This window comes from Vombatus ursinus, unplaced genomic scaffold, assembly GCF_900497805.2.
Source record: "Vombatus ursinus unplaced genomic scaffold, bare-nosed wombat genome assembly UNPS02014959.1, whole genome shotgun sequence".
Taxonomy (NCBI): domain Eukaryota; kingdom Metazoa; phylum Chordata; class Mammalia; order Diprotodontia; family Vombatidae; genus Vombatus; species Vombatus ursinus.
The window spans coordinates 6,544,850-6,557,881 of NW_020954737.1; the positions used below are offsets into that span (position 1 = coordinate 6,544,850).

Consider the following 13,032-nt stretch of genomic DNA (forward strand, 5'->3'; position numbering starts at 1 on the left):
AGTTTAATGCCAGTGCCCAGGGTCATATAACCATGATGTGTCAGAGGGAGGACTGAAACTCAAAGTCGTTGTTTTGTCAATGGCTAACCTGATGCTGAAAGCACAGGCAGCTGATGACAGGCAATATTGGTAACATTTTCCTCCACCATCTCCCTTCACAGGCAGCGGCAGCGGCAGCGGCAGCCTGAGGATGCTGTTGTCCCAGTGGATGCTATGGAAGCCACGCTGCTGCTCAGCATCTCCCTCGGGAAGCCTGAGAGTGGACACTTATATCAGGTGTCGCCAAATGCTGCAGTGAGGTCACTTCCCTACTCCCACAGTACATTCAATTGTGTATTAAATTGATTTGCGTACTTCATAATCTCACTAATCGGCAGTTAGGTCTTTGTGGACAAAATCCAGGCCTTATTCATTTTTGTATGAACTATCGATGTTGTGGGAGGAGTAACAACTATTACTGAGGTAGCCAAGCAGCGCAATGGATAGAGCACACAACTTGGAATAGGGAAGATCTGAGTTTGAATCCTGCCTCAGACACTCAGACTCAGTGACCCTATGCAAAGTTGCTTATCTTCTCTCAGCCTCAGTTTCCTCATCAGAAAAAGTGGGATAATAATCCCACCTATCTCAAAGGGTTGTTGTGAGCATCGAATGAGTGAACATATATAAAACTAGCTGTGTGACTCCTGGACAAGTCATTTAATCTCTGTTTGCCTCAGTTTCCTCATCTATAAAATGAAGATGGTAATAATAGCGCCTACTTTCCAGGCTTGTTGTGAAGCTCAAGTGAGATAGCACATGTAAAGCACTTAGTAAACTTTACATCACTATTATTATTTCTGGCACCTCATCAGGACAGCATTCCTACATACAGCCCTTAGGAACACTAAAATAAGGAAGGTATCACTTCTGGCTAAGAGGGGTCTGATAAGGCATAGAAGAGAGGAATGAGAGAGGGATGTGGAGTCAGACAACTTAGATTCAAATTCCATCTCTGATCTTTGCTACTTATGTGACCTAGGGCAAGTGACTTAACTTCACTGGGCCTCAGTTTCCTCATTTGTTAAAAAAATGGGGAATTCGTAAAAAAAAGATGGGATAATAATCCCACCTATCTCAAAGGGTTGTTGTGAGCATCGAATGAGTGAACATATATAAACATATATAAAACATATAGACTATTTTAAAGCATTATATAAATGTTAGGTATTGTTACTACTACTACTACTACTACTACTACTTGTTGTTAGTTGTTTCAGTTATATCTAACCCTTTGTGACCCCACTTAGGGTTTTCTTGGCAAAGATATTGGAGAGGTTTGCCATTTCCTTCTCCAGCTCATTTTACAGATCAGGAAACTGAGGCACACAGGGTTAAGTACCTTGCCCAGGGTCACACAGCTAGTATCTGAGGATGAATTTGAACTCATAAGATGAGTCTTCCTGATTCTAAGCCCAGTGCCTCTATCCACTGTGTGTATACTCCTCTTCCTCCTAATAATAATAATAATAATGATAATCTGCTTGAAAACTATGGCAGGCAGGCAATGTTGTGTAGCTGAGAAATCATTATGCATGACACAAGAAAACTGGAAGGTCACCATCACATAGATTAGTTTTTCCCTAATGAAACTTTCCTCGGTCTGTCAATAAACATTTATTAAGTGTCTACCATGTGGCAGGCATTGTGCCAAGTGCTCAGAATACAGTGAAAGATAAAAGAGAACCCCTACCCTCAAGGAGCTCACAGTCTAATGGAAGAGACAACATACAAATAACCATGCACAAAAAAAGCTGTGTACAGTATAAATTGGAGATAATCAACAAAGGAAAGGCCATAGAATCATGGGAGATGGAGAAAGGTTTCTTATAGAAGGTGAGATTTTAGCTAAGACTTGAAGCCACAAGATGGAGATGAGGAAGGAGAGAATTCCAGGGATGAGGCACAGCCAGAGAACATGCCTGGAGTCTGGAGATGGAGTGCCTTGTTTGAGGAACAGCAAGTAGACCATGTCACAGAGTGGAAGTGAGTAAGATGTAAGAAGACTGGAAAGGTAGGAAGGAAGCAGGTTATAAAAGGCTTCGGATGCCCAATAGAGAGGACGTAGGCTTGAATCATTCACGTTGCTTCTTGGTTCCCAAAGCATAAAAGTCCAATGCACAAGTAGTCAGAGCTCTCTAGCTTTGATGGATTGCCACCACTGCCATGGAAGTCAAGCCATCCTTCTACCCATGGGCCATCATGACAAACATGGCGGAGAGGGGAGATACATTTAGCTAAATCAAAGCTGGATTTGCTTCCATCTACTGTTGAGCAAACTCCCTTTTATTAAACCTTCTATAGTCTATAATTGTCTTATTCCAATTCCGACCCTGAATTCTCCATATTGCACTAAGTCAGGCCTAACCCAATACAAGATGCCTAATAGGGCCTTGAATATAGATTTTTTTGGAGATTTGGTTTTGGCTTATGATTTTACCAATGAAAGGAACTCTTGGTATGGAAATTCCCTCAAGTAACAGATTAGCAGGAATTTAGAGTCTTAAGGAGTTCCCTGGGACTGATTGCTTAAATGACTTACTTGCTCACAACTATGACTTATGTATCAGAGACAGTACTTGAACCCAGATCTCTGACTCTAAGGTAGGCTCTCTAAACACTACATAATACTGTGGTTTTTTTTTTTAACTAATTACTCCCCCCCCCAAGAAATGTTGACTAAGTTGGTTTCATAACTTACTGCACATCCACCCACACAAATTAAATCCGGAGAACTTACGCATTTAGGAGAATTCTGCATGCTTCTGGGAACAAATACTCATTTAGAAAGTAAAATCTCAATTAAAATGACATATCATTAAAATTGCAATATGGCCCTGCTGAGGCTCATCTAAATTATAATATGACAATCTGACAAATTGTATTCCTGGGATCTAATAATAACAAGGATGATGGAGGTGGGGGAAGACTCTCCTGCCTTTCATCCAGGCCTGCATCCCATGGAACTCCACCCTCCCTTACATCCTGATCTGGACCCCAGAGCCAACCAAGGTCAAGGTACGGTTACTCACCCCAAACAGGGAGACCCACGGATTGCACAATTGAGTGTAGAAGGAAATCGGTGTCCTCTCGACATCCTGTTCCTGGGAATTGAGCTTTGGGAAAGAATCTGCAGAGAGGACAAACCCAACCCTGAGTTCAATTGTGTTATGTTACCAAGCCCTTTTCTATTTTTACAAGCAAGCTCCTCCACCCTTCTCCCAGGTTCAGTATAAGCTGCAAAACCCCACCTCTTCTTCTCACCAGACAATATTACATTGGTAAGTTTCTCTCCCTTTTCCAGCCTTTATTAGATCTCTTTGAAGACTTAGGATAGGAGTTACATAAGGCTACTTTAGAACCTTCAATCAAAAATCACTCAATAATCCCATGGTAGCTACTTCTTGGTGCTAAAAGCTGTGCAACACTTCTTTCCAAAAGCCACACCATTCTGATTTACGGTGCTTAGGGGAAGAGTGCTGAGGTAGAAGTCCCCTTTTCTCATTGAGCAAAAAAAAAGGCCATTCACATGAATGGGGCCATGAAAATTATGTTCTTGCCACTGACAAATACATAAGAATAGTACGATATAGTGGGAAAATACCTGGAATGACAGGTCTAAGTTCTACAGGTCCCACTTATTAGCTATGTGACTTTTTTGGTGGAGAGATCTGTGAGTTCATCTATATAGGGAGCTCCAGTGCAGAAATTCCCTCCTCCAATACAGATCAACAGCTCTTCTATAATTGATCATCTTAGAGCCTTACCCAGGTTGTGTGTCAGAGTCAGAACCTCAAGGTCAGGACTCTATCCACTGGGCATACTGCCTGTCATGACCTTGTTATGGGAAAACAATGAGGAAAGCGTAGACCAGTTCTTGTTCATCCATGCATTCATTCAATTATTGATTTATCTGGGCCTAAGTTTTCTCCTCTGTTAGGTGAAGGGGGCAGATCTACATTGTCTCTGAAGTCCCTCTTGGATCACAATACTATGATCCTATAAATGTCAAAATCATTACAACCATTTGGAGATGTTTAAAGCCAGTGGAAAACTCACAGCAGCCCCTGTGACTGCTTCCCAGATGCTCTCCATTTCTCCCATTTCTTATTCTAGAATGTTCTACTCTTAACAACCTGTGGTCTTTAAGGCTGGGGGAGCCTGGTTAATGGAAAGCCACAAACCTTATTTAAGCGATCTGTTTCATTCCTTAGCCCTCATCCTCAATGAGTCAGTCAACAAATGACATATATCATGTAGCTCCAATGCTTTTTAAAGTATACTGGTATTTGTTCTCATTTTAGTCTTGCCAGGCACTCTAATTCTGATGTAACAAATTAAGAAATTCTCTCTCACTCTCTCTCTCTCTCTCATTCTCTCTCTCTGTCTCTCTCTCTGTCTCTCACTCTCTCTCTCTGTCTCTCTCTCTCTCCTCTTTCCCTCTCCACTTCCTTTTCCTTTCCCTTTCTCCTTTCCTCCCTCTTCCCAACACTTTCTCCCCCCAATCTATCTCTCCTCTGTCTCTCTCCTTTCTCTCATTCTCTTCTTCTTCTTCTTCTCCTTCTCTCTCTCTCTGTTTCTCTCTCTGTCTCTCTGTCTCTCTCTCTCTCTGTCTCTCTGTCTCTCTCTCTCTCTCTCACACACACACACACACACACACACACACACAACAAAGACATGTGACACAGAGAGGTCTTAACCTTGTCCAAAGTCTTTTAGTTAATGGCAGAGCTAGGACTAGAAACCAAGTTTCTTGCCTTAAAGCCCTAGTGTTTTGTTTGTTTGGTTTTTCCCACTAAACTAAGTGGCTCTGCCTAAGTACCTGATCCCCATCTTGTTTGTCTTTTGTTCTCGAAGAGGACCAGTGACATCAGGAAGGTGATGTCTTGACTTGCAAGTGAATTGGATTTAAGTGAGGCAGGACTGTGCAAAGTCACCAGCCTCACTCTCTCCTCCAGAGCCACTGGGTCCAGTGGCTGGATATAGATCAGGACGGTAGAGATGGCCCCAGATGCAGTGGGAGACCTTGGCCTTTTTAAGCTAATGTCTTTCCCAGGTCTCAGTTTGTCTGAGGCTACACTCATTCAGTGATTAAGGCTAGGTAAGAGATGAGGCAAAAAATGGCCTCTTTTACTTACTTAAAAAAATCAATCTGGCAGGGGAAGACCCTCTGGGTCCCCATACGGTCTACATGAAAGAATTCTGATTCCAGTCAGAGTACCTGAGTTCAAATTGCTGCTGGTGCTTCCTGCCTATGTAACCCTGAGAAAGTCACTTGATCTCTCTGGTCCTCAGTTGCCTTGTTTGTAAAAATGAGGGGATTAGACTAGCTGTCTTCTGATGTCCATCTCCAAACCTATGACCTTATGATCTTGTCTACTGAGTATACAGCAGAAGTTTTTGAACAGGACTTTCATGGTCTGGTATGAGTTTGATTTCCAAAATATTTTTTAATTTAAATTGTATTTTGTTAATGTCTTTTATATTTACATTGCAGTCATTTCCCATCCTTTCCTTCCAGATTGAATCATCCCTTGTAACAAAGAAAAACAATTCAGCAAGAACATCTGATACACCAACATTACCTGACAATGTTTCTATCTAGTTCTCGGCTTCTCTGAGGGAAAGAAGGAGGTATGGCTCATTACCTCTTCTCTGGAACCTTCACTGGTTTTCTCCATCACTCAGTTCAACTTCCTTTAAGCCATCTTCATTTTCATTGTCCTCATTACTATATTTATTGATCTGTTGGTTCTGTTTATTTAGTTTTACATCAGTTCATTCAACTCTTCCCATGTTTCTCTGAATCCCTCATATTCATAATTTCTCATGGTACAATATTTAGTTACATTCACATGCCATAATTTCGTTTGCTATTCCCCAATCAATAGATATTCACTTTTTAATAGTTCTTTGCTAGCACAAAGAATGCTGCTTTCAACATTTTAGTATACATTTGTTCTTTCTTTCTCTCTTTGACTTTCTTTGGGTATATGATCAATAGTGGGATTGCCAGGTCACTGGATATAGACTTTTTGGCACTTATATACTTCAAATTGAAATCTAGAATGGTTGGGCCACTTATTTCACAGCTTCACCAACAATGTATCAGAGTATCTGTGCTTTCATAGACATACCATTACTTATTATTCCCAAGTTTTTGTTTTTTTTTTTATGTTGGCCAATATGCAAGGAATGATGTAAAACCTCAGCATAATTTTCATTTCTCTTAGTTGCAGTGATTTGGAGCATGTTTTCATGTGGCCATTTAGAGTTTATCAACCTTCTTTTGAAAACCTTATACGTATCCTTTGGTTGTTTAGCTATTACAGAATAGCTCTTGATATTATTTGTGCCAAATCCATGTATATATTTGGGTAGCAAACTTTTATCAATGTTATTTGGTGCAAATATTTTCCAACTCTATCATTTATATTTTTAATTTTCACTGATTTCATTCATGCAAAAACTTATTTTATGTTATCAAAACTGCAAATTTTATCTTTTATGCTATCTTTTATCCCTTGTTTAGCTAGTATATTGTCCGCCAGCCATTTACATGTACAAAGTCGTAAAGTTAATTTCTGCCAAGCTGCTTTCCATTTTCCCCAGAAACTCTTATCCAAAAGTGATATCCTCAGTAATTTGTGATCTTGCATTTATCAAAACTTGCCTTCTATTAGTAAATATTTATTAACTACCTTCTATGCACAGTGTATTGAGATAGTAAATGAAGATATTAAAAAAAGACATGGTATCTCTGTCAACCAGCTTAGAGTTCCCCTTACTTTTCCTACCCCATATCTTCCCCTGGAAAGGAGGCTGATAAGTAATAAGAAAGAAGGAAGGAAGGAAAGAAGAATGGTGAAAAGAAAAAGAGGCTTAATTAATTCATAAAAACAGACAATTGACTCCTGAATAATGGAGAGTAAACTATATATAAAATCTAATACCTACGTTGGCAGGGAGGGATGATTCCAGAAACTGAACGTGATAGAAGAGGCACCTTCTTAATTATGGGCTTGTTCAAACGAAAGTTTCTAAGGATTTATTTCACTTACTAACTAACCATGACAGAGGTCAAAGGGTATATGTTCTCACTATAGCAGTTTCCTCCCCCTGCTCTCTGATTCCTCAGTGGGTATCCAGGTGAGGCCCTCGGCTCCTGGGATAAGTCTGATCAAATTAACTTGCTCAGGAATGTGGAAAGCCTAGGGAACTGGGTTTTTTTTTTCTCTAAGCTTGTTAATTGTCACAAAGAAACCACTTTTATGTCTATTTTAAAACTTTGTTATGTTACATTGAAATGTCTTTTAAAATATGTGTTTTGGTTTTGATGTCTTTCATAGCGAGCAGTCTGGATCAGAAGCAGTATGCTATAAACACATAGGAGACTGGCAGTGGTTGATAAAAAAAACCAAAAAAACCAAAAAAACAAATGTATGCTAACTGCCTGTTCTTTTAAAGTTACCTGATGGAAGGGAAAGATTAGGTTTGGTTAGCAACACTACCTGCCCAACTGCTGGGGAAATTGCTATTAAGGAAAAGGTTATAGTGTTGTTTTTACAAGTCTGCTGGCAATATATATACATGCATATAATACATGTATTATACAAAATAATATATGTAATATATAACACACACAAATATGTGTGCATTTATATATGTATATGTACATATTTATATGCATTTATATATATATGTATCTGTGTGTATGTACATATATATGTGTATTTTTTTTTAATTTTGTGCTTTGTCATGAGAACCTGAAGTAGCAGGGGAAAACATTAGCAACTTGGAAAGGCATGTGACATTTCCATGAGAAATTTTAGGTTGTCAGATTAAGATTTTTCCTGCTAGAGTTAAAAAAACACAAAAGCTGGAGAAAAGGTACCCATAGGAGAAGGTGGAGTCAAGCAGCCTTGAAGGCTTTGGTCCCTAAAGTATCAAGCCTAGAGCTGTATCTATAACCCCAGGTGGGTTTATGATGCTTAAGAAAAGGCTCAAGATGAACTAAGAATTCATTCTCTGTTCAGGTCTGAAGGAAGACAAAGATTAGATAAGGAAGTGACTGCTAAATACTAAAGGTACTGAATTATACTGGAGATATTTTTATTTCTTTAAGTCTTGCTCTAAACTCTGTATCAATTTTTAAAATACCATAATTAGTGGCTAGTTGATATCTAACTTTTCATGAAAAATTCTGTTTTTGATGGAAAAAAGAATAATTCAGTAGAAAAGTTTTCATATACATATACACATATATACACATATATACATATGTGTATATATATTTAATAAATTCTTTGCTAATCAGGTAATTGTATTGAATACACAAAACATTTGTGATCATACCAGCTCATCAAACTTGGTGGTCCTAAACCCTAGGATTTAAATAAGTCCTCAAGATGGCCCAAAATATAGAGGAATGAAATTAAACATCTAGGATCATATAGCTATTACATATCAAAGGTAGTTAATCATCCTTGGGGGAAATAACGCTATTTAGACCATGAGGAGATACACCAACCTAGCACTGCCTTGGTGACAATTATCTGATTGCTCTATTAGTACTGATCCATCAATCAATCAACAAGTATTTCTTAAGCAACTACTATGTTCCAGGCACTGTGTTAGCCACTGGAACAAAAATGAAACAGTCTCTGCCCTCAAGGAGCTTACACTCATGTACATATATATGAAATACATACAAACCAATTTTGCAGTGAGATCAGGCAGCAACAGTTGGGGGAATCTGGAAAGTTTCATGTGGAAGGTAACCAGATTCACAGGATTATGGATTTAGATCAGGAACAGACCTTTCAGGCTATTGAGTCTAGCTCTCTCATTTTACAGATAAGGGACAGAGAAGTTAAGTAATTTGCCCAGGGTCCTACAGATGGTAAAAGTCTGGAGCAGGAGTTGAACTCAGGTCTTCCTGACTTCCATGTCCAGTACTCTGCCCACCATCTTCATGGTTTCATTGAGCTGACTGCTGAAAGAAAGTAGGGATTCTAAGCTACAGTGACCCTGTGGATAGAGGAAGACTCACCTGGCCTCAGACACTTAACTAGTTGTATGACTCTAGGTAAGTCATGTAACCCTGTTTGCCTCAGTTTCCTCACCTGTAAAACAAGCTGGGGAAGGAAACGACAGACCATTCCAGTATCTTGGTCAAGAAAATCCCAAATGGGGTCATGGAGAGTCAGACACAACTGAAATGACTAAAACAACAATAAGGATTCTAAGAGAATTGTGTGAAAAAGAACTATGTATAATAAGGCCCCAAAACGGGAGTGGAACTAAGTTGTTACAGGTTTGAAATGCCAAACAGAGGAGTTTGTATTTGATTGTAGAATTAATAAGAGCCACTAAAGTGACTAGAGCACTGAGCTTGGAGTCTAGAAGTTGTTCAGTCATTTTTAAGCCCTGTTTGACTCTTTCATGATCCCATTTGGGGTTTTCTTGGCAAAGATACTGGAGTGGTTTGCCATTTCCTTCTCCAGCCCATTTGACAGATCAGGAAATTGAGGCAAACAGGGGGAAGTGACTTGCCCAGGGTCACACAGCTAGGAAGTGTCTGAGGCCATATTTGAACTCAGGATCTTCCTGACTCTAGACCTGGCACGTCATCCACTGAGCCACCTAGCTGCTCTAGGATTCTACAGGACCTGAGTCTTCTAGATTCACACATTTACTAACTGATCCTGAGCAAGTCAATTAATTTCTCTCAACCTCAGTCCCCCTCCCCCAGTGGATTATAAGATCTCTGAGGCCAGGGACTTCGTCTTATCCCTCTTAGATCCCTAGTGTCTGTTACAAAGCCTTGAACACATTATGTAGTCCATGAAGTTTTATCGACTGATTATAGAATATGGCAAACTCTTGTAATATCAACACTATTTTAATACATAAAATTTTATTTTTATTTTTTTTAAAAAAGAGCATTATTAGTAAATAGGTTAGATTTTTGTCTTTCCAGGTAGTGGCACAAGTTGAAGTACTCTTTTCATAGCTATAGGTGCATTGAATTTTGTGTTTTCTTAAGAGATAGCTTTGCATAAAGTTAATTAGTAGACATGGTCTGCTCTCTGTTCCTCTGGGTGTCTTAAGAGGAAACTTCATGAGATGCTTTCTCTTAATTTACTATATGTAGCAAACCTCAAAGGAAGTATGGTATACAAGAAACAACCCTGGGCTCTAAGGTAAAAGATCTGGGCTCCAGTCTTGGCTCCACACTAGCTGTCTGCCCATGGATGAGTCACTTTACCTCCATGAGACTTAGTTTATCAGTCCGTAAAATGGAGATATTAATACTTTCCCTATTTTCTTCTTAGTAAGAGTCTTGAAAAAGAAAAAAAAAACACTTTTTGTTAGATTGTAAAGCAATGTATGAATGTGCTATATTCCCAGGGAGATTGTGTTCGGAAATGCTTGACTACTTTGAATAGGTGTGATATTGCAGGATGACAGCTATTCATACTGTGGATACCTGTTATTAGCATTTCCAAAACCTTCCAACTTCATTATTGGAACCTTTTTCTTTTGTCTGAGGTTCTACAAAGACATGAGCCTTCAGTACAAAGGCTACCAATCTGGAGAAGCCATGTAATAGAATCAGAAATGCTGGGGAATGGCATCAAAGAGAACTATCAGATATCCTGAGAGTGAATTGGACAAGTAGGCATTTGCAATTTTGAAAAAGTAAAATGTGTCTGTCTCTCTCTATTCCAATGAATTCAAACTTCATGGAATTTCAGGATTTAGAGCTGAATGAGATCTTAGAGAAATTGCTCAAAGTCTTTTTCAAGTGGGTTATGGAGTCAAGATTTGAACCCAGATCTTCATATTCTTTTTACTACCTCATGTGACCCAGTCTCTGCATGACTGTCTTTGAGGTCTTTTTTAGTTTTCCCTGCGTGTACTGATATGCCTATCTCTATCTTTGTCTTTCTCTGTTTCTCTGTCTTTTTGTCTGTCTGTCTATCCGTTGTAGCGGATAGAGTGCCAAGCTTGGAGTCAAGAAGACCTGCGTTCAAATTCAGCCTCAGACGTAGATGTGTGACCTTGGGCAAGTCATTTAATCCTGTTTGCCTCAGCTCCTCACATGTAAAATGAGCTGGAGAAAGAAATGGCAAACCACTCCAATATCTTTGCCAAGAAAACCTCAAATGGGGTCATGAAGAGTGGGACACAACTGAAAAACAACAGAACATCTGTCTATCTCTCTGTGTCTCTGTCTCTCTCTCTCTCAAAAAGTTATTTGTGGTAAGGAACCATCTCTGCCATTAACCCCTTTTCTCCTCAACCTCATCATCTTCCAAAAGCACTTGATACCATGGTATGGTGGAAAGATCACTAGCTGTGAAATCAGATGACCAGAGTTCAAATCCTGTCCCTGATATTTACTCTTGTACCAGTGTAACCTTGGGTAAAACACTTCTCCCTGAGCCGTTCCCCACCTCAAAAATGAGTGGGCTGGATTAAATGCCTTCTGTGAGTTTTGGGGATTCTTTTAGCTTTAGAGCAATGAACCTATGAGAAGGTCCTTAAGAATACTTTCTCATCAAAAGGAAGACATTAGTGCCACATACCATGACATAAGAGCATCATGAAACCTGGCCTCGGGTGCACCCAAAGAAAGCAAAACAGCTGAGCAGAAACAGCATAACCGCTCCAGAAGGGGAGGCCTAAATCCCTTTCTAAAAATTTTACCTTGTCTGTCAGGTCCAAGAAGCTGTTGACTTCCACCCAGCAGCTGGTCTTCATGGTCTCCCTTAGGCTGGGACGAAGACATGCTCCCTTCTCTCAAGAAACTCCGCTGGGTGAAGGGATGCTCCTGTGCCTCGGCGGAAGAGGCAATCACCATTCTGGAATACATGGGGAAGGATGGAGAAGCAGGGGAGTTGAGGTCCAAGAGGAAGCTCTCCTGTAGAGTTTGCTTCGTTGCTTTTGGGTGTTTCACCTTCTTCTTCTCTTTGATCCCCTCTCTCTCTCCTTTCCCAGGACCATTCTGGCTGAACCTGGAGAGGTGGAAAATCTGATCCAGGTCTTTGGTGAACTCCAACAGGGTGCCCTCAGGGCCGGCTTGGAAGGGACCTTCAGAGCCGTAGCCGGGCCCTTTGTTCAGCGTCAGGCGCTCCGAGCAGTAGGGATCCCTGGAGCTTTTCCTCCTTCCTGGCTCAAGCTTCTGGTTGAGGTTGCAGGGACTCATAGACAAGGAGAAGTAAGAGTAGTCTATGGCAATATAAGTTAGCATGAAGTTGATGGTGACGATCGGAGCCAGGACATTCACCTGACCCACGAAGATGAATGCCATGGTCACCAGGCTGGTTAAGCAAATGGCAGCCACAGGTGTTCTATTGCGTCCTCTCTGCAACAGCAACAACAATAATAACCTAAGCCCAGTTCAGGTGCCTCCTCCTATGGGGGGCCCCTATCTTGATTCTCCTAGTCATTAATGTTCTCTCCCTCTTGAAATTACTTTGTATTACAGGATCATAGAGGCTGTGTGGTGTAGTAGATAGAGAACTACCCTAGGAGCCAATAAGACCTGGATTCAAGTCCTGCCTCTGATGCATACTGACAGTGTGACTCTGGGTAAGTCACTTAACTTCTCAGAACTCTCTTGGACTATAACTTGTGGAGATAATGCTGACCTGCATTAATAGAGGGAATTTACTCACCCAGGAATTTCCTATGCCAATGAAATCACAGGTCCAGTTCCTGTTGCTCTTATGAGATTATAGATCTAGAGTTGGGAAGGAACTCAGAGATCATGTAGTCCTGCATGAAACCATCCTGCTTGTCATTTCTTATACCATAATAGTATTCAATCACAATCATATACTGCAACTTGTTCAGCCATTCCCCAACTGATGGGCATTTCCTCAACTTCCAGTTCTTAGCCATTACAAAAAGAGCTGCTATAAATACTCTTGTACAAATAGGTCCTTTTCCTTTTTAAAAAAAAAAAATCTCTTTGGGATACAG

The 13,032-nt window shown here is 40.2% G+C and overlaps 1 protein-coding gene across 3 annotated transcripts in view; it reads right to left on the bottom strand.

Moving 5' to 3' along the window:
- Positions 1-13,032, bottom strand: part of SLC12A8 (solute carrier family 12 member 8) — a 169,987-nt gene that overhangs the window by 9,924 nt on the left and 147,031 nt on the right. For all 3 annotated transcript variants that reach the window (XM_027845273.1, XM_027845275.1, XM_027845274.1), the window contains exons 10-11: positions 11,755-12,412; positions 3,072-3,169 (exon numbers count right to left, since the gene is read on the bottom strand). In XM_027845273.1, the coding sequence (XP_027701074.1) occupies positions 3,072-3,169; positions 11,755-12,412 (756 nt within the window). The remainder of the gene's footprint in view (positions 1-3,071; positions 3,170-11,754; positions 12,413-13,032) is intronic.